A 22,752-nucleotide genomic window follows, 5' to 3' on the forward strand; every position below is an offset into this window, starting at 1 on the left:
CAAATAATAATAACAGATTGTATACTCAGGAGCAACGAATGCGGGTCACCTTAAGAAACCTATAAATCATGGAAACTTAAATGACAGATTAGAAACAAGAGCGAAATCAAATCAGTAATTTCGTAGTTCCAAATTCGAAAGTCTTCCTTTTTTAAATTAATTTTTTTTTATGACGTAACCTTGCAGTAGGCAAAATACCCTAATATCGGGGTTAATGTCACTAAAGAAAAATTATTATAAAATTTTATTATTAAACTATTTATTAATTAATTTTACAATATGAATATAAATAATTATAAAATACAGAACATATTAAATAACTATATAATACTAATAACAATTACGATATGAATAGATACACACCAATACTTAAATAATGAATAATAATAATAATAATAATGAAATTGAGATTCTGCCCGCATTGTACGCCGGTTTCTCTCCCTGGGGCCCTGAACCCCGGCCGACTGTGCTTCTGCCGGGGGTTAGTTGCCATCTCCTCTCCTTAAGAGGGGAGATGAGAATTTTAGTGAAATTTAAAAAATAATAATGAGAGGTTGCCGTACTATAAGTACGAGCCCCAGCCGGTCCTCGAAAGCGACAGCGTAAGGCTCTACTGGGACCGATCCATCATCACGGACAGGACCGTTCTTGCGAACAAACCTGATATCGTGGTGATGGATCGGGCACTCTCGAGGGTGTTTTTGGTGGATGTCACCATACCGCATGACGAGAACCTCGTGAAAGCCGAAACCGAGAAGAAGAGAAAATATCTCGACCTGGCTCACGAGGTGACCGAAATGTTGGGGGTGACATCTACCGAAATCATCCCAATCGTTATGTCGGTGAACGGTCTTATCCCAACCAGTCTGGAACAACATCTCAGACGGTTGGGATTCCGAGGCGGCTCACTCCCGGGAAAGATGCAGAAAGCGGTGCTCTTAGATTCTGCCCGCATTGTACGCCGGTTTCTCTCCCTGGGGCCCTGAACCCCGGCCGACTGTGCTTCTGCCGGGGGTTAGTTGCCATCTCCTCTCCTTAAGAGGGGAGATGAGAATTTTAGTGAAATTTAAAAAATAATAGTAAGAAAATACGTAGCTATCGTGATACAATTTCAATGACTGGATAATATTGTAACAGATCCTTAGACTACTCGTATTTCTAAAGTGAAAAAAGTGTTGTCCTCCTCTCTCGTACTTGCTGTACCCAACAGGGTCCATAATTGAAATGTTATCTACTAAGTATATTATGGAAGGCAATAAGAAATAAATAAATAAAGAAGAGAAAAACCTTGCAGTAACTATGAAGTTTTAATACCTTAATTTAAGATGTATTCATATGTCCACTAAACAATTTCATTAAGCTAGCATATTTTCCGTGATTGATACAATAGGTTTTTCTAAGTGACCCGGATTCATTGCTCTCGAGTGTAGACGGGTATGGTGTGGGCTTTGGATACTAATAAGTTAAAAATAATCGTCTGGTCCCGGCATAGAATGGACCACCCCTTCTTTACCCGTGGGTGTTGTAAGAGGGGGGATTAAGGGAACTGAATTGACAAAAAATAGGCAGCAGCGTCCCTCTTAAAAAAACTTCATGAAAGCCTTACTGCAGTTGCCAAACTGCGTACCAAGCGTAGCGACTATTGGCAAACTCTCCCTTATGGGGTCCATATGTAGCAGTAATCAGTTAACGGCTGATTTGGTATGAGAAACAGACGTGATGGACATGTATGTATGTATGTATACCTCACCAAAGCCTTACTGCGGTTGCCAATCTGCTTGCCAAGTTTGGCAACTACTGGCAAAACTTTAATGGGGAAGACCTATGGTCAGCAATGGGCATTTAATGGTTGATATGAACACGCAGGGGACATCTCTAGTCTTGTAGGCGTCCATACGCTATAGTGAGCATTTACCATCAGACGCGCTGTATGCTTGTTTGCTATCTTCGTGGTATAAAGAAGATACTATGTAGAATTCACACTAATATGACAGATTCTCTGTCCGTTTTATCCGACGTGGATAGTATAGGCACAGAAATATTGAAAAAAAAAAACTGTATATGACGGTTTTTTTTTGGATGAAAATGAAATGTTACCCCGTCTGCGCTATCGGGATACGCTGACGGGGAACCACTGAGGTACAATGACAGACCTAAATGATAGGTGAGGATGAAACAGGTCTATCGTTATGAATTCATCAAAAATTAACCACAATGGTTTCTAAGGGGAACCGCGTGGAGGTCGACCAGTTAAGGTCGATCTGTTAGATCTCATTACTAACGATCCCGTCCCCCTGTTTGAGGGTTAAAATATTACTGCAGTTTCATTAACGGATTATAAGAAATCTAAGGCTTTCAAGGAATAGGTACCAATAAGGGATCATCAATAAGGATGAAGTAACAAAATACTTATATAAATCTGTATTTGTTTTAGGAACGTGAGAGGCGGCGGCAACATACCACCTTCATCCGGCAACTGGACTCGAGGAGGAGATGGGAGGAGCGCGAGAGGAGGAAGCACCAGAACCTCCTAGACCGTCTCCTCGCCAAAGAGAAGAAGCTACAGCAGCGGCGGAAGGAGATGGAACTGCTGTCTGAGTTGAGGTGCGTTCGTCTGTGTTTGTTAATATAAGCTTCATTCTACATATGTACCTATTAAAGATAATTTCAGAATCTATTTAAAAAATAATTACTTTATTTTTTTTTATCATGGTGGTAAACAAGCATACGGCTCGTCTGATGATAAACGGGGTTACCGTAGCCTATTGACGTCTGTAATACCAGGGATGTTACGTATGCGTTGCCGAAGCTTAAATTATGGCATAACTGAACACTGACTGAACCGATTTTGATAAAATTTCGATAGCATCAATTTGTAAATATAGGATAACAGCAGGTAAAATAGCGTAATAGAAAGAGACAAAAAACGTTCAATAATTAAAATAGGTTAATGAAAAGTTTTATGGGTTTATGAATAAAGGGATAAGACTACATTGAACGTTGTATTTATCATCCAGGCGGCCGCAGGAAGACTCCTCGTTATCAGATCAGAAGCCGCTGCCGGTCCTGAACAGGATTCCCGGCCTGAAGCTCCCCGGACAGGCCATGGCCGATTTACTACAAGTTTTCGAGTTTGTACACAACTTTGGACAGACATTAGGATTTGGTGAGTGAATCCAACTATTATAGACGTGGAAATTTGTAAGGATATCTGGATGAGTGAATGTCTATTAATCCTTCATGCAAAAACTACTGAATGAATTCCAATGAAATTTGGTACATGGGTAGGTTTTTTTATGGACACTAATGGAATGGTAACCCCGACTGCGCTAACGATATGCACTGGCACCAGTGAGGGATGACAGGTGACGATGAAACAAGGTCAATTGATCCATCGTGATTTTGCCAGTAGTTGCCACGCTTGGCAAGCGGATTGGCAACCGCAGTTAGGCTCTAGTGATGTTTTAAGAGGGGCGCTGCTGTTCTATTCTATGCTAAAACTACACGGCAATCTGCCATATTAGCCATCAATCTCCGGCTGCCATTTTGTTCACGCACTTTTTGCGACAATCTTCAACTTCAGGCAAATTATTGTATGTCTAGTGCTAACTGCTCACCTTAGTAAGCACGTAAGTATGCAACTTAGAATGGCAAACAAGCTGACGGCCCACCTGATGGAAAGTGGTAACAGTACCATGGACATAACAGAGTATACTACGTAATTAGTGTAATTGTTTCATTATTAGATTTTTTTTTTAATTATTAGATGTTTTTAAATTAAATTAATTTGTTTTGTTATAATTATATGTGTATTTTAATCATCATTTTATGTTATTTATGTGTATATTTTTATTATTTATGTGTATTTATAGTATATCATCATCACCATATCGGCTGTTAACTGTCCACTGCTGAACATAGGCCTCCCCCAATTGAGGGGTTTCGACAGTAGTTGCCATGCTTGGCAGGCGGATTGGCAACCGCTCACATTATTGTATATAGGTATACATTATTAACTGTTATTTTCTTTACCTATCCCAATAATGAAGTACCGCGTTCGTGATTCACTGTTCATTTCAAAGGTTGACTAGTAGAGGATGCTACTAGCATTAAGTCCGCCCTTTACTCAATGAAGTTATTTATATAAATTTGTTAAATTACAGACATGGAGTCGCTCCCCACTCTCAATACTCTGCAGATGGCGCTGCTACCGGACTGCAGCACTGAAGCCGAGGATGAATTAGTCCAAGTGCTCACACAGCTGCTGGTCTGCGCGATAGGTATTTGGAATTTGTCCAATGATTGACTGGTAGAGAACACTGTCCGGTGTTGAGTCCGCCACATAGAATTTTACTGTGCATTAAAGTTTAAATAAATAAAATTATAATTTGCTAGTATTGTTACGGATATCTGGCTTTCGTATTTGATACTGAAATAAAAATTTGTGACAAAGTCTGCAAACATTGATTGGGTGACAAGTTGTTGGAAGTAAAGAAAGGTCACTGAATTCTATATAATCTTATACTAGTTAGCATCACATAAAATTCAATAACATATATATATATATATATAATTTTTTTTTTGGTGGATGAAAATGGAATGGTAACCCCGCCTGCGCTAATGGGATACGCTGGCGGAGCACCAGTGAAGGGCGATAGATGAGAATGAAAACAGGCCAGTTAGCCCATCATGATGAATTCATTAGGAATTAACCATGATAGTTTCTAGGGGGAACCGCGAGGAGGTCGACCTGGTTGGGTATATTGCTAGCAATGGGATTTTTAGTCTCCATTACTAACAATCCCATAAAATACTATTATTACTGTAATTGTAATTGACGTTGGTTAAAAAGATTTCTATTGATTCAACATAATGATCGTTGAATGTGTAACATGGTGGTCGAAAAAGGCGGGAAACATTAAACATGGCGATATTCTGGAGAATGAAACTAAAATGAAAATACTTGACGCTGGTAGAACTAGTCATATAAATAAAGACCAATTGCCTTTAAAGAAAAGAAAAAAAGAAGTCTGTAAACACTTTTTGGGCATAAGTTCTGTCGTAATTTTGTGACAATGAGGAAGAAACGCCGCAGCACTTAATTTGTGGCTGTAGCCCACTCATATATAAACGATATATCTCCTTTGGAAAATACATTTTATATCCTGAGGAGATAAAAAAACATCGCTGCAAAGAACATCTTGTTTGTTACCTCATAACTTCGTCAGTTGTAGACCAGTTTGGAAAAATCTTTTTTTACCTGAAAGGATATATTTACAGATTGGTCACATAGAAATTTTACCTAAATCGATTTAGCAGTTTAGTTTTTAGATTAAAATACCAAGGTATAAGGTCCCACAAAAAAAAAAAAAACAAGTATTTTTTTGTGAGACACAATCATTTAATTATAAATGATCCAAAAATGAATTTTGAAAATACAAAGATTTGAGAATACAAAGACCTGACATTTTAGGATCTCCGGATCGTAATCAAGCGTTTTACAACTGAGGTATCGCTATTGCATTATTTTATACTGTGTCACCCTCTTAGAACAAGTTAGAATGGTAATGATGAATGCTCTTATACAGGCATAGTGTCGATACACGACAGTTAGGCATTAATGGCTCTCTATACTTGCAGAGGATCCTGGCATCCCGCATCCGGGGCGGCACACCACGCTGCTGGGCCACGCCATCCGCATGGGGGACATCACGCCCGCCAACCTCAGCGAGGTGCTCAGGATATATCTTTACGCTAATGCCACTGGAGAGGTCAAGGCACTTACTGGTGAGTTTTTCTATTTATTTATTTACTAGTCGTTTCTCGCGGCGTTGCCCGCTTCTAACTGTATATTTATATATTCCCATTGGAACCCTTCATGAAGCCAGTCTTATATTGTGTTATATACTTAAATGAGAATTACTTTTCTTGATAAAGTGTCAGCCAATTCAATTGATCGGTTGTTTTATAACATTTTATATGTGATTCTACAGATTCATTTAACTTTTTTATTTATGAACCGATTGAATTGAAATGGGCCCGCCAGCTCCATCTTAAACCATATACTATACCATATAACGTATAGAATAGAATAGGAGATATTTATTGCCAGAAAAACAAAATTACAACAGAAAATACATATATAAGTAGTGTCTCGTGTTAGGCAAAAGGAACTGGTGCAGTTAATGCTGTGAGTGTCCCAGTGCAATGTGTACAGCTGCACAGCGCTGGTTTTCAGCCAGCCACTCTCTTAACAAAACTCTTAAAAAATATATTTTCATAAGATGAGTATGTAACTAATCGCGGAACCCTTCAATAGGTGGGGGGGGGGGGGACTATTAGCAATGGAATTTGACAGCCCTATTAGTTCGACCTCCACGTGGTTCCCCCTGGAAACCATCGTGAACAATTCTTGTATTCGTCACGATGGGCTAACTGACCTGCTTCCTCCTCACCTATCATCCCTCACTGGTGCTCCGTCGGTGTATACCGATAGCGCGAGTGGGGTTACCATTCCATTATCACCCATTAAAAAAAACCTTTAAATACTAAAAAAAGAAAACTTTCATTGTTTACTCGCGTGACTGGTTTTAAAACTTCATTTTTGAAACCTAATATGTTTTCCAAGGGGGGAAAGGGATTGTTAGTAATGGAGACTGAGAATCCCATTGCTAGCAATATACCCAACCAGGTCGACCTCCTCGCGGTTCCCCCTGGAAACTATCATGGTTAATTCCTGATGAATTCATCATGATGGGCTAACTGGCCTGTTTTCATCCTCATCGATCACCCTTCACTGGTGCCCCGCCAGCGTATCCCATTAGCGCAGGCGGGGTTACCACTCCATTTTCATCCAATAAAAAAAAAATATATATATATATTTTCCAGGTCTAACAGCGGAGCGGGAACGCGAGCGGCGCATCGCTGACCACCACCAGACCGACGCGGAGATGCAGGTCACGTGCTCCAACTCCAAGAACGGGACCTACTACGAGCATCTGCACAACAACAGCACGTACAAACTGTCCGGTCAGTATACTTATATCATCTTCATCGTTTCAGCCAGTATCCGTCCACTGCTGGACATAGGCCTCCACCATAGACTGCCATAAGGAATGGCCCTGAGCCACCTGCATCCACTGACTCCCTGCAATGCATTTATATAATAATATAGCCTTTATTCAGATCAACTTAGTACCGACATTAAAACAAACATAAAATTTAAAAAACTTAAAATAACTTATTCTAATAATTGTTACTTGCTTATTTTTTGAAGATCTGTTTGCCATTTGGCAAAGGCCTCCTCCAACCGTTTCCTGCAATACAATTATGCAATGCAATGCAATGCATTTATATACTCGTATACTAATGGGTGTCCAATTGCCCAATGATCGAAATTCGACCACTGGGCGATCACTTTCGCTTCATTCGTACATTCGGTTCTATTGTCGAAGACTATGCTATACATATATTTTTTTTTTTATGCAACTTAGAATGGCAAACAAGCTGACGGCCCACCTGATGGAAAGCGGTAACCGTTGCCTATAGACATGAGCAGTACCATGGACATAACAGAGTATACTGTTTCGCCCATGATACTTCCCATGCGTTGCCACTCCTGAGGACTCAGGTGTTATTCCTCTGTACCCAGTAAATTCACGCCATATCCCACCCTTCAAACCGAAACACAGTCATGCCAACACAACTGCTTCACGGTTGAAACACGAATGGGACAGAGGTACCCAAGCAATCGACTTTTGTACAAAGTCTCCCTCTGGTCACATTATATATACACATATACAATATCATTGTGTACATACATCAAACATAAACAATTACTATTATTTCTTGTTGTTATTTATGTTTATAATAAGTTTACTATTGTAATCTTTTGGAGGAAACAATAAAGAGTATCTATCTATCTGTGTATATCTTCACGCCAACGTTAACAATTGCAGAGTCACTTCGTGACAAACCATTCCTGGCGCTAAACTCGACGGCTAAAACGAAGATACTAGCATTCCTTTGCAACGAGCTGCTTCAGAACAAATCAGTGCTGCGGCAGATCGACGGCTCGCTGGAACATCTCAATCAGCTGAAGAAGGAGAGGTACCTCCTGGATATGAAGATTAGGAAGTGAGTCACATTTTATTTTATCCATATTTCATACTTGACATGTTTTGGTTAAGGATTTTTAACCGACTTCAAAAAAAGAGGAGATATATATATATAATTTATTTTCATTAAATCTGTACAATATTGTCTGTGTATGTGGATAAATAAAACAATAAAAAGAAATAAAAGAATATATAGATAAAAAAAGCAAAGTACATAAGAGAAGTACATAAAAATTGTTTTCCTTTCATGTGTGTGCTATAGTAACGCAAAATGGTCACGACTCAGTTTATTGTTTTGCCCTCAAAAGAGCAAAACACTGATATCCTTTGTTGTGAGGAGTTTCTCAATTCGCTTGTTTTTTTTTTTTTGTTTCTTACCTCGTAACTCCGTTAGTTCTAAATCAACTTCCGTATTGGTCTCATAGAACTTTTATTAAAATCATTTCAGTTATTTAGTTATAATAACAGTAAATTATAATAACTGTTTTTATTTTTTTTAATAATATACAATCTTAAATTATGAAAATTTTAAATCCACAGAATACGTGTGCTCCATCAACGCAAATTACGCACCGAGCAAACGGAAAAGCAACAAGCGCTCGCTTTAGAGCGCATGCAGCGGCTGGTGGAAGAAAGTACCGCCAACTTGAACAGAGTCTCGCCGCAGCCGCACGAGGATACCGTGTGGAGAGGTAACTTGACTATTGGCAATATAAACTATATTATAGTACTAGCGAGCCGCGGCTTCGCACGGGTCTAGAGTATATCATCAACATTGATAATGATATTAATGATATACTCTACGTGAATGAAACACAGGCCAGTGAGCCCATCATGATGAATTCATCAGGAATTAACCGTGATAGTTTCCAGGGAGAACCGCGAGGAGGTCGATCTGGTACAACATTATTATCTCGGCCGTTATCCGTCTACTGCTGAACATAGCCATCCCCCAGAGACTGTCATAAGGAATGGTCCTGAGCCACCTGCATTCACTGACTCCCTGCAATGCAATGTTGCCAATCCGCCTGCCAAGTGTGGCAACTGGTAAAACCCCCCAAGAAAGCTTATGTTCAGCAGTGGACAGTTAAAAGTTGATATGATGATGATGATTATGTATCAGAAACCTTTGCAAATAAATTGATTGCATTTCATTTGGATGGAGTCGCGGACAAAAGCCAGTTAAAAATGAAAATTACAGATATACCTGCCTAAAAAATAACAATATTTATTCCACAGAAAACCCACCACAAGATAAAGAGACGCCCAAGAAAGATCTGTCCCCACCAGAAGCGGACGACAAACCTATCTCCCCGTACAAGGACGCGCCGCCCGATGAGAGCGACAAGGAACTATCGCCCTTAAAGGACCTGTCCAACAATATGAAAACGAAGGAGATACTCAACAACAATAAGGAGGAATGTTCTCCGACAGACAATAAGTTGGACAAAGACAGTGTGATGGGTGATTGTGATGCTATATTAAGTGATTTGGAAAGCGAGGGAACGCAACCAGAAGAGGTGAGTTCAACATAACGTTATCCATAAACTTATACCAGAGGGAGACTTTGTATAAAAGTCGATTGCTTGGGTACCTCTGTCCCATTAGTGTTTCTAACGTGAAGCAGTTGTGTTTGCATGCATGGCTGTGTTTCGGCTTGAAGGGTGGGATATGGCGTGAATTTACAGGGTACAGAGTAATAACACCTGAGTCCTCAGGAATGGCAACGCATGGGGGGTATCATGGGCGAAACAGTATACTCTGTTATGTCCATGGTACTGCTCATGTCTATAGGCGATGGTTACCACTTTCCATCAGGTGGGCCGTCAGCTTGTTTGCCATTCTAAGTTGTATAAAATATATATATATATATATATATATATATATATATATATATATATATATATATATATATATATATATATATATATATATATATATATATATATATATATATATATATATATATATATATATATATATATATATTAAACCTTACTAATATTTTAGACGTGAAAAAACTTTACCTGTCTCGATATAGATTATATTATATTGGGGATTATAGCTAGTCTAAAATATATCCTGACTTGGTTTCCAGGACGAGGACAAGAATTTATCATCAGAAGAACTAGGCCGCAAGCTGGAGAAGCTGCTCAGGCAATCAGAACAGCAGTTACAACAACTAACAGCCGGGTCACACGCACTAAGAGCCACGTGTTATGGACAGGACAGGTAAGCGGTACCCACGCTTTGTCTAGTGCCTACCCCAGCATCATAACCTTAAAAAAAGAAGAGCGTATTTCTGTAGTTTATTTGCAATGCCTCTGGTGGTATTGGTGTTCATGGACGGCGGTAGTCATTTATCATCAGGTGAGCCAAATGCTCGTTTTCCCATTTGTGTTATAAAAAAAAATCCCTACGTAAAAGCTTGTCTGAGAGTACATGTCTTATTAATATGTTTTTTTTTTTTTTTTAAGTCAGCAAAGGATAGTAATATTATACACATCAATTACATTTAAACTTTTTTAGAATAATAAAAGAAAAAACTAAATATTCGAACTTTATATGTGTGAACTTCCTTTAATATGATTGCTTATTCATTCGAAAATATAACGCCGTCCTTTCAATTTCGCCCAATATTTTTTATATTATACTTTATTGTACACACTAATTATACATAAAAATAAATTAAAATTAAATATGATATAATTAGTTATGTATAAATTTAAATTTGTCTAGTTACATATTTTCCCAATATTGTACACCACTCTACCCGCTAACATTGATGCTCCTTTTCACTTTGAGTGTTACTGGAAGACTGAGTTAAGCTCGCCTTTGTACATTTTTTTTACCTCTGTTATATTTTTATGTATTATTAATGTGTACAAAAAAGTATTAAATAAATAAATAAAAAATATGACAGAAGAGTTCTTTTCCAGCAAACCCAAAGTGGACTTTTTGTTCAAATATTCCTCCATCAAACATTGTACTTTGCTAAATGTCTTTTTTGCCACTTCCGTGGTGTAAAAAAAAAATTGCGGTATTTACAAATCCATAAATCTATCAGGTACTGGCGACGGTACTGGTCCCTGGGCAAGTCAGGCGGCATCTTCGTCGAGGCGATGGAGTCTGCCCAGCCAGAGATCATGCAGTACCACCAGGGGCTGGAAACGAATGCGCTCAACGGAAAACAGAATGAAGATAGCAGCAAGAAGAAGAAGAAAGGTGAGTTGACAGTTCTATAATCTATTGTTTAATTTTTTGGAATCCATCATTATCATCATATCAGCCCTTAACTGTCCACTGCTGAACATAGGCTTCCCCCTTATCCTCCTACTGGCCTGGGTTTGCTAGTAGTTAACACGTTTGGCAGGCGGGTTGGCATCATCTGCTACTCATCCTTTGCCCTCCCTTAGTCGTCTCTTACGGCATCTACGGGCTAGGAAGTGGCTCATTTTGTGTTCGAACCACACGGAATTTTTTTGGAATTGCTTTAAGTCATATATAAATCTCCTAATTAGGCCTTGAGAATAGCAAGTGCCGACTACTTGTTCTATATTTGTTACTTTTCTAATATTTACCAGGCGGCAGGGAAAAGAAAGAGACAGAAGACAAACGAGACCCCGAGACGGAGGCTCTGAAGAAAGAAGAGGCGCTGAAAAGCGAATTAGAACTAAAAAGCATCAAATCAGAGTTGAACTTGAGCGATCACACGCAAATTATTAAATACGAGCCTAATGTCAAACACGGAGCTTGTAAAGTCGAAGGTAAGTAAATGTTTTTAAACGACTTCAAAAAGAAGAAGCTTCTCAATTCGGTTGTACTTTTTTTTATATTTGTTATCTCATAACTCCGTCGGTTATTCATAAGCAATTTCCGAAAACACGAATTTCTTTTTTTTATGCTACTTAGAATGTCGAACAAGCTGACGGCCCACCTGATGGAAAGTGGTAACCGTCGCCCATAGACATGAGCAGTACCATGGACGTAACAGAGTATACTGTTTCATTCTTAATACATTTTTCAACCGACTGCTAAATGAAGGCGTTCTTCAATTTTGTATTTTTTTTATGTTTGTTGTCTCTGTTAGTTGTAAACTTATTTGAAAAATTCTTTTTTTTTTTATCTAAAGAGATACACTGTTCCTATAGAAATATTATCAAAATCAATTCTGTAGTTTAGTTTTTAAATTAAAATAAATGGTTTTACCACAATTGTTTTTTTATTTTTTTATTTGGAAATTTTGTCTATGTGTTCTGACATCACGCTAAAACTAATGCACCAAATTAATAATAATAATCTTTATTCACTACTCACAAGGAATATTTTACATTGTGTGACTATTTAGTATTTTAACTTAAAATTATTATCCTTGTGAGAGTCTGGAGTCTGAACTAGGTCGAAACCTGTACTACAGGTCTCCATGCTCTCTCCGGAGTTTTACAATATGTTACTGAACATCTACATTTTTTGGATGCATCTTTTGTTTGTGTTCTTAAAAATGTAACTTAAATTCCAGTGTATGTTTGATCTTAATACGCCACCTACAAGTGTTCTATTTCGTTGATTCTCCTAATTTTGAATTCCACACGTAAGAAGTGACTGGCAAAAACTAGTGAGGTATATAATGTAACTCGTTTTCATGATCTGAGTAAATTTATCAAACTTTATTTGTATTTATCGCCATGTAGTGTTAAGTCTGCCATTTACACTTACTTGGTCTATTAAAGTGTAGTAAGTAAATTTGTTTTTTTTTTTTTATGTTCTCTTCAGGTTCGTCAATAAAAATGGAAGAGAAATACATCCAACAGAAACAGAACAACGAGGAAGAAGACATGCTTGATATAGAGGACTCCATCCCCACAGCGTTTCTCGTACAGAAGCCCACTCATAAACCCATGTATGCCACCCAAGCGGAACCCATAGACAAGCCACAAGAGATCGTGAAAGTCGAGAACGTAGTCAAGAATGAAACGGAAGACGAATCAAAAGAGAAAGATCAACTAGTCAACAATTTAGAAGAATTAAGAAAGTTAGCCGAAGCTGTCTCCTCGCAGATCGACGCTAAGGAGGAGATAAAAGAAGAGAAAGACGTCAAGGAAGTGAAAAAAGAGATCATGGATCCGGAGTCCGCTCACAATCATCTATACGCGAAGATGTTAGAAGGAAAATGGTTCTCAATACTGAGGCACGAGAATTCATTTTTGACTAACATCCACGAGGAGAAACATGATAAAATACCAGAGTACTGCGATAACGAGCACACGTGTTCGGAAGTGGTGGTGTGCCAAGGCCACAAGTGGGATGTTTCAAATAACTTACACTTGCTGAACGACCCGAGTTTGTTCACACTGAATAGCATGGTAACTAGTGTACAGGTGCCATCAAATAATGTGTATGCGGACTCTAGTCTGACCATGTCTGGGTTAGACCAAGTCATGATGGATGCGAGTTTGAACAAAGACAGCAGTGTGCAAGAGAATGAAGTTGAAGAGGAGAGTAAGGAGATGGTAAGTGATATATGCATCTTCCTGCCTTTATCCCAAGTATTATTCGTGATGGGCGTAATATGTTTTCCACTTCCATTCTTCTTTATTAGCAATCTTCACTCCCATTCTGGCACGTATCGTATCGTATCGTATCATCTGTCACACAGTCCATCAATGTCTTTTTACATCTTCCTCTGCCCTCATAGCCTTGCTTATGTTCTTTATTCCATGCCCATATCTGCATATCAGATACCATTTAAAATCTACAATCTGACTTAATTATTAGTGTTTGGACACATAAGTTTATGAAATTATTTGTTCCGGGTTTATTTAATTTTTTTTTATTAAAACAAATCGTCATATGCCACTCACAACCTTGCAGGACAATGACCTCGAAAAAGAACTCCAAGCAGACGCCTTAAAACACGACGCAGCGTCCCAAAAGGCCAAAGCTCAGAGCCTCACCAGCCTTGGACTGCTGAACTTCAACGCCCTCTCGACGTACGTGACCTGTGACAGTCCACCGCCGATACAGATGTCCCCTGAGGAAATGGAGCAGTTGGAGAATTGTAAAGTCAATGGTCTACCGAAGAAGATTGAGGGGAACTTTGTATCTAGGGAACTTAGGTAAGATTTTTTTTTTAATGAAATACAGCCTGTTACTCGCTGATAGTGTAGTTTTCTATAGAGAGATTTTTAAAATCAGTTAAGTAGTTTTTATGTTTATCCTTTACAAACAAACAAAAATTTGCGAGTAACATGGGCTACATATTATTTTAAAAAAATGTGAGATCTGTAGAAAAATTGCAGTAATGAAACCCAGACTATCAATAATTTACTATATAATAATCATTTATATTTCTGTCTATTTATCCGTGTCTATAATTATATTAATAGCCATCCGCCCAGGCATATAACTCAGTTTATTAAAATTTTGTTACATTTAAAAAACAATCCTAGGCCTCCCACTATATTTTTTTAATAGATGACAATGGAATAGTATCCCCGCCTGCGCTACCGGTATACGCTAGCGGGACACCAATAAGAGATGATAAGTGAAGATGTAAAGGCAAATCAGTTAGCCCACCATAATGTATACACCAGGAATTTACCACGATCTTGGTTTTATAGGATGAGCGCGTGGAGGTCGACCTGACAGGGTATATTGCTAGTAATGGGACTGGTTATGCAAATTACTAACAAAGCCCTCCACCCCTCGCACTAGGATTACTATGAGAAGTAGTGAAGTACTATAAATACTTATAATCCCCGATTATTTAACAGACACGGCTGGTGGCGTATCACGGAACCTGAACAGCTGAAGGACTTGATGGATGCTCTCCATCCGCGAGGAGTTCGCGAGAGGGAACTGCACACGGCCCTTGTGCAGCATGTACCCACTGTTAATAATAAGGTATGTCATAATTCGTTGTATTAGAGTCGATTTTGAAGTGTCATTTGTTAAAAAAAATATAGTTTTTATTGTTCAGCAAAATTATTATAAAAGAAAAAAATACATATTTCATTCCTGCTTAATCCTACATTTAATTCCCCACTTTAATTGTACACTTTATGATAAAAAAAAATAACAATATAATTAAGATTGTGTCCCACAAAAAAATCTACTTAAATTATGGCAAACCCCGTTATTTTGTTTTCAAAACTAAACTACTGTCCCTATTTTGATAAAAATTCTATGTGACCAATCTATAAGTATATCCTTTCAATAAAAAATAAATTTTCCAAATCGGTTTATAACTGACGCAGTTATGAGATAACAAACATAAAAAAAACTGAATTGAAACGTTTTTGAAGTCAGTTGGAAATCTGTTATATGCTTTATCTTAAGACGCCATAGAAGTAGTCTCATTTCATTGGTTTTCCTACTTCTTTAATTAATTCGTGCGAAGTAGCAGGTAAAAAGCTAGTTTACAATATTCCGATTGAATGAGTATTAGTAAGGATTTTTTTTGCTTACTTTACAATCACACCAATGGCGTGATACTGGAGCTGCGATACCCTGAGGGCCTACCATGTAATATTTTCCGAAATTTTGAGGTCGAACGTAACAAATTTGATGTTAAAATTACATATGCCAATAAATTATTTGGAAAGTGTCCAATAATTAAAAGGTTATGATTGTATATATTGTGATTGCTAAGGGAGCGCATTGGAAAACTGTAAAGCTCCGTTAGTTGGAAAAAATAAATAAATAAATAATACATACCGTTTCCTTCTAGACTACTATGGTAGGATTTATAGCGAACAAAATATTAAGCTCTCTTTACGAACGAAAACACGAAATTGTCCCCCTGTTTTATGTAGAACGAGTGGACAAACATGACAATGATAGCTGACTAAAACTCAACAGCTGTACATAGAGAAGGGCGACATGCTGAGCACGGAGCTGTCCCTGTCGCACGTGGACCGCGTGATCGCCCAGAGCGGAGGCTTCCCCGGCCCGGACCCGCCGGCCTCCTACTCCCTCGCCACCGCCAGGAGGCTCGACATGCACATACTCAACACGGTAACGCTTCTACCTCATACTCTACAAGCTTCTTCAAATTCAAATAGACTTGTTTACAAGCACTTTTAAAACTTTTTTTTTAATCTACAGCATGGTTCGGAAAGTTGTTATCTATTGAGAAGAGCCCGCAAGAATCTTAACATCTTTTAAATCTCTGTTAAACATTATGTGTATTTATTAAAATTTGATTTATGTATATCTATTCTAATATTATAAAGATTTGTTTGTAATCAATTAACTTAAAAACTACTCGACTGATTTTAAAAATTCTTTCATCTATAGAAAACTATATTTTCAAACGGGTGTTTTAAGCTATCATTATATTATCCGTTAACTACGGTTTGTTGGTAGTTGCCACTTTTGGCAAGCGGGTTGGCAACCGTAGTTTATCTTTTAGCAGTTGAGTTTTCTTACTCTCCTATTACGACACCCATGGGAAAGAAAGTGGTGATCCATTCTATGCCGGGACCACACAGTAAACGAGGACAGTACGGTCCATAAACGCCTTTTATGCGATTGAAATGACAAGCCAAGAAAATTTTATTTATTCCGTTTCCTTTTTTTACCACCAGGTGGAGCAATTAGAAGAGCGCGTAGCAGCAGCGTGGATGCAAGTCAAAGGCTGGCGACCGACTCGCGGTGTCGACGACACTATGTCCATAGTGGCGCAGGCGAGGAAGAAGTTGGCACAACTAGAGGCCCACATAGAGAGACGATACTTAAAACCGCCTTTGGTACAAAGGTATGCTAGGTAAAGTGAAAATCATCTGACTTAATTGTGGTGGGTAGTTAATGAAACCTGCATGTTGTTTTTGTGACACACAAAATGATTTTTCGCTATATGAACTGTCCCGGTAAGAATTTTGCCCGATGAGGCAATAATAGTTTTGTTTACAATATTATCATACCTACTTGTACAACAATTAGTCCTGAGTTTGTCTTGAAAAGATTGCTCTCAGCAATAAGACCGCCTTACTGTACTTATACAACTGTATCGTTACATTTATTAATTGTCTTGCTTATTCCCTATATTGTATAATGCAAATAAAATATAAAAAATAATTAAATAAATACCGGTTTAACTTACGTACTGTTACAGCTTTAGCGTGTAGACATATTGCTGAATAGCAATATCATTTATGTCCATTTAAATCAGCAGTATTATGCCTTAATAAACTCATACAAACTCTAAATAAGCCAGTTGTAATGTAGCTAGCCAAATTACTGGCTAGCTACAGGCCTGGTTTGTGCCCGCCAGTCTGGCCAGTAATATAAACTAGTTGGATTTATCATCCGGGCTCAATAAAACCCTGAATCAAGGGTCTCGTGCGTCGCGAGTACCCCTTTACATTGGTACTTAATTTTAATGCTTCTAACCACTCAGGGTTTGCTGGAAGAGAACTCTTGCAGAGTTAAACTCGTTTCTTATACATTTTTATTTAAAAATAAATTATAACAATGTAATATTCGTGTAAAATAAAGTATAAATGAATGAAATGAAAATGTTATATTGTTCTAATTTTATTTTATTCTAAAGACCAATATAAACTAAATTTCTGATATATTTAAATGAAAATTATTATAAATCGAGCTTGTGATGGTCCAGAAAACAGTAATTTTGCAAAACTATCAAATTAAAATATTAGATTAATCGATAGATTTAGAGTAATGATGCCTCACAATCGACCAATTGATTCCCTTGTTGACACATTGGATGTTGTAATTGTGTGTGGAAATTAATTAATAAAATTAATGTTTTGCGTGTAATTCTTACATGACCATTATCCTTGCATGCATTGTGTATGTATGTATGTGTGTGTGTGGGTGTCGGTGTGGTGGGCACGTGCCTATATCTGTATATTGGACTGTGTTTGTGAGTTATCCACAGTTTGTGTTTATTAGCCATTTTAAGCTTTATAAAAATAATTAACCGAATAACCAATTCAACTATATCATTGAAAATGACAAAATTTTAAAGTAAGACTAAAGTTATTAAATCAACAATGTTCTAGTGTCGCCATATTGAAAGTTAATACTAGTAATACATCTTCATCATTACCATCTGTTAACTGTCCACTGCTGAACATAGGCCTCCTCCCCCTTTGGGAGGTTTTGCCAAAAGTTGCCACGCTTGGCAGGCGGGTTGACAACCGCAGTTAGGCTTTGGTGATGTTTTAATAGGGACTCGACCATTTTTTTTTAATGGATGATAATGGAATGATAACCCCACCCGCGCTATCGGTATACACCGGCGGGGCACCAGTGAAGAATGAAGGTGAGGTGAAAAAGGTGAGGATGAAGTAGGTCAGTTAGCTCATCGTGACGAATTCAACAAGAATTGTTAACGATGGTTTCCATGGGGAATCACGTGGAGGTCGACCTAATAAGGCATATTGCTAGCAATGGGGCTGTCAAATTCCATTGCTAACAATCCCGTTCCCCCTCGCTCGACCATTAGGTAAGACCATTAAATACATCATGCTGATTAGGAATTTTTAAACAGCACGGCCGAAGCAACCCTGGGTGCAGTGTTGCAGGGCGAACATGGAAACTCGTCGGCATCCTCACCACAGAACGCCGATGGTGCTACTGAGGCAAAAGGTACTACATTAAATATCCTTCATTTTGCAAGTTTTGTCATGATTTCGATAAGTTAAGAATTATATCGGTTTAGCTGAAGACGGAGCTGGTACAAAATATTAACTCTTCAACCGACATCAAATGATTAAATATTGTTTCAAAAAAAATTTTTTTAATTGTTTTCAATTGTCACAATTTTCAAGTGTGACAAAACCAGTTATTTTAGTCTAAAAATTAATTGACTGAACCAATTTTGATAAAATTTCTATGGGACCAATTTTTAAATATATTCCACTTTGGTAGTAAACAGGCATTCGGTTCGTTTGATGGTAAACGGAGCTACCGTACAAATGCCTGTAACGTCAGGGATGTCAAGCGTGCGTAGCCGACCTTTATGAAACCTTAAGCGCCCTTTTTGAAGATCCCCATGCTGCAGTCTATAGGGCAACCCTCGGCAGGAAGATCATTCCTCAACCTAACTGCTCGCGGGAGGAAGCTACTCTGAAACCGCATTGTGCGTGATTATTCTGGTTCTAAGGTGTAAGGATGAATTCCCTGCCGATGACGATGTCATGCCAAATATTTGTTGAAATAAGTGATGTTTGAACTTAGCAGATACAAAAGGCATAGCCCGAGGACTAGCGACGTGGAGGGAGGCTCTGAGCAGGTGCAATACGTCCGCGCAGTTAGCGCAGCTGGTGCAAGCTCTGGAGGCTGCCGTCGCTTGGGATAAGAGCATCATGAAAGCGGTAAGTTCAAAAACTAGCCATCCGCCTCGGATTCACATGGTTTTTTATTTAATTAAAATATAACCCATGTTATAGTTTATAGCGGGTTTAACATTTATTTAAATGAATAAATTACACTTAAGAAGGGCTTCTCACCATAGTAAAAAGGATCCAAATTAAATAATTATAATTATATGCACCTATTGCAATATATTTGTTCTAGAACTGCCAGTTCTGCTTGCGCGGTGACGACGAGGAGCAGCTTCTTCTATGCGACGGATGCGACAAGGGCTACCACACGTATTGCTTCAAGCCGCGGATGGAGAAGATCCCGGAGGGCGACTGGTCAGTCGCAACTACCTTATTTTACTTTATTTTCTATATTTAGGATAACAGCTTTAAACTTACAAATTATTAGATGCCAAAAGCCGTGTGGTTCCGGCATAGAATAGGCCACCCGTTCCTTTCCCGTGGGTGTCGTAAGAGGCGGCTAAGGGAGGGCGAGGATGGATGGACAGCAGTGTCCCTCTTAAAACATCTCCAAAGCCTAACTGCCATTGCTAATTCGCCTGCCAAGCATTGCAACTATTGGCAAAACTCACCAAGGGTTATGTTCAGCAGTGGACGGTTAAAGACTGATGATGATGAAGAATTAAATATCATAGGCCAATAATGGTTACCCACAAACTAATTACAAGTGAATATTACAATTGGTTTGAACCGACAATCTTTAAAAACTCGGTGTGCTCAATAGAGCGAAGCATTACTTCACGCCGGATCAGCGATTAATGCTTTACAAATCGCAAATCCGGCCCCATATGGAGTATTGCTGTCACTTATGGGCGGGAGCACCTAGATACCAGCTTGAACCCTTCGACTCAGTGCAACGACGAGCTATGAGAATTGTCGATGATCCCATGCTTGCAAGCGGTATCGAACCCTTAAGTCTTAGGAGAGATTTTGCCTCACTCTGCGTGTTCTACCGCTTATACAACGGATTGTGCTCAGAGGAATTATTCAATATGATGCCTACGGCCACTTTCTATCATCGTACGGCTCGCCATCGGCAGGGAGTTCACCCTCATACCTTACAGCCTAAATGGTCGCGTACAACGCGGTTTCAGAGATGCTTTCTCCCACGAACACTCAGGTTATGGAATGAGCTCCCTGCCGAGGTTTTCCCGAGAGACTACAGCATGGGGTTCTTCAAAAGGGGGGTAAAGAGGTTTCTTCAGGGTCGGCAACGCGCGCGTAATACCTCTGGTATTGCAGGCGTTCATAGACTACGGTAACCGCTTACCATCAGGTGGGCCGTATGCTTGTTTGCCACCTCAGTGGTATAAAAAAAAAAAGAGTGAGGTGTTGTAAAAAAAAAAGTACTGTCATAGATAGGTTTTATCTTATTTTCGCATATGGGGTCAGCTAAGCCGTTGATAGGTAGATCATAGATTATAGATAGTGTGGAATACAGGCCACATATATTATTTATAGCTATATGTTATTATTTACCAAATTCGAAATTGACACGCATATCTATTGTTTCCTTTTGGCTTGCCTTCTCGGATATAGTCTTCTAAGTTCCTTTGATTATTATATACATATTTCAAATTTCCATCCCTGGTTTCCTTTGTCGCCCACAGATAGATAGATTCTCTTTATTGTTTCCTCCAAAAGATTACAATAGTAAACTTATTATAAATATTAATAATTACAAGATTGTATATTATTATAGTGTTTTCCCCTTAATTGTAAATACCAGAGGGAGACTTTGTACAAAAGTCGATTGCTTGGGCGCCTCTGTCCCATTCGTGTTTTTACCGTGGAGCAGTTGTGTTTACATGGCTGTGTTTCGGTTTGAAGGGTGGGATATGGCAGTGAATTTACAAGGTATATAGGAATAACGCCTGAGTCGTCCGGAATGGGAACGCATGGGGGGTATCATGGGTGAAATAGTATACTCTGTTATAGTCCGTGTACTGCTCATGTCTATAGGCGACGGTTACCACTATTCACCAGGTGGGCCGTCAGCTTGTTTGCTATTCTAAGTTGCAGAAAAAATAAATATTGATATATGCTACAAATAATTTTCATTATAAACAATTCTTAAATTAACCGATAGCAGCCATAAGAGGTAAATGTTTACCTCTGACAACAGTAAACGTAGTTTAAATAGTTATTCCCTTATTCATAAAAACATCAAACCTCTCTTAAACCTATTTTAGCTATTGAAGCATTTCGTCTTTTTCTTTTACACTAATTTCTCAATTTGAAAGACAGTGACAAAGCACTCTTACCTAGTTAAAATAGGTTTATATATTTCTTTTTGTTTTTTGTAAATAAAGGGGTTAAAATAATATGAGAATCATACTTCTTGCAACTTCTCCCGACACTCAAGGATGTAACTTGTAACTCCTATAAGAAAAGTAAATGCATGTTATAGAATTCCTGTGAATTCTTACTAGCTTCAAAACCTCTGTTAAATCTTACTACCTCTCACTTTAGTACTATTTTCCTGTGTTCTCTCTTCGTTTTCCTTCGTCATTTTTTTTCTCTGTTGTATGTGTGCTGTTAAGTATGTGTATGTTATGTATATATTTAATTGTGTATATATTATATATGTATGTGTATATATGTATATATGTATGTATATATGTTTGTATATGATAATATTTATATAATAGTGCGCCACCTGTCCTTTGTCTTTTTCTCAATGTCCTCTACCCAAAGGTTGTCTGGAAGAGATTGCTTAGCGATAAGGCCGCCTTTTGTATCACTTCTCATTAATATTTACTATATTTGTTATTTCTCTTTTTACTTGGTGCAATAAAGTAAATAAATAAAATAAATAAATAAATTTTTTAGCGGCTACATAAATAAAAAAGTATATGTTTGCTGCAGGTACTGCTGGGAGTGTGTGAACAAGGCGCGCGGCGAGCGTGTGTGCATAGTGTGCGGCGGCGCTCACCAACACTCGCGCACCATCCCGTGTGCACTGTGCGTGCGGGCCTACCATCAGGACTGCCACTACCCGCCACTGCCGAAGGTGTGCACATTTTATCTCTGCCTCCCACACTCCTCTAATTAACTCTTTTTATATTTTAATGTCGTTTATTGCAATTTAGCGATTAGGATATCCGTTTTGCCTCTTTGTCGTACTTCTTGTTACGTCTTTGTCCATGCCCAGCAGTGGGGTATTAATAAGTTAATATAGTGATGGTGTGATTTAATCTTTGATTTTAACATAAAGTGTGTTTACGATTTTAACTGACATTATAAATTTGACTCAATTACGTTTAGACATTAATCAATCT

The 22,752-nt window shown here is 38.3% G+C and overlaps 1 protein-coding gene across 15 annotated transcripts in view; it reads left to right on the plus strand.

Moving 5' to 3' along the window:
* Positions 1–22,752, plus strand: part of LOC113515327 (bromodomain adjacent to zinc finger domain protein 2B) — a 114,041-nt gene that overhangs the window by 75,376 nt on the left and 15,913 nt on the right. For 12 of the 15 annotated variants that reach the window (XM_052898411.1, XM_052898417.1, XM_052898420.1 and 9 more), the window contains 20 exons: positions 2,435–2,604; positions 3,018–3,166; positions 4,164–4,280; positions 5,641–5,787; positions 6,889–7,029; positions 7,959–8,136; positions 8,658–8,809; positions 9,357–9,637; positions 10,216–10,349; positions 11,185–11,342; positions 11,702–11,884; positions 12,891–13,627; positions 13,989–14,233; positions 14,891–15,020; positions 15,978–16,133; positions 16,706–16,884; positions 18,637–18,734; positions 19,326–19,462; positions 19,665–19,786; positions 22,340–22,484. In XM_052898411.1, coding sequence (XP_052754371.1) covers positions 2,435–2,604; positions 3,018–3,166; positions 4,164–4,280; positions 5,641–5,787; positions 6,889–7,029; positions 7,959–8,136; positions 8,658–8,809; positions 9,357–9,637; positions 10,216–10,349; positions 11,185–11,342; positions 11,702–11,884; positions 12,891–13,627; positions 13,989–14,233; positions 14,891–15,020; positions 15,978–16,133; positions 16,706–16,884; positions 18,637–18,734; positions 19,326–19,462; positions 19,665–19,786; positions 22,340–22,484 — 3,759 coding nt within the window. The remainder of the gene's footprint in view (positions 1–2,434; positions 2,605–3,017; positions 3,167–4,163; positions 4,281–5,640; positions 5,788–6,888; positions 7,030–7,958; positions 8,137–8,657; positions 8,810–9,356; positions 9,638–10,215; positions 10,350–11,184; positions 11,343–11,701; positions 11,885–12,890; positions 13,628–13,988; positions 14,234–14,890; positions 15,021–15,977; positions 16,134–16,705; positions 16,885–18,636; positions 18,735–19,325; positions 19,463–19,664; positions 19,787–22,339; positions 22,485–22,752) is intronic. The other 3 variants (XM_052898413.1, XM_052898415.1, XM_052898416.1) reach the window with 3 other exon arrangements.

This window comes from Galleria mellonella, unplaced genomic scaffold (genome assembly GCF_026898425.1).
Source record: "Galleria mellonella isolate WM207_F2 unplaced genomic scaffold, CSIRO_AGI_GalMel_v1 utg424, whole genome shotgun sequence".
NCBI classification, from domain to species: Eukaryota; Metazoa; Arthropoda; class Insecta; order Lepidoptera; family Pyralidae; genus Galleria; species Galleria mellonella.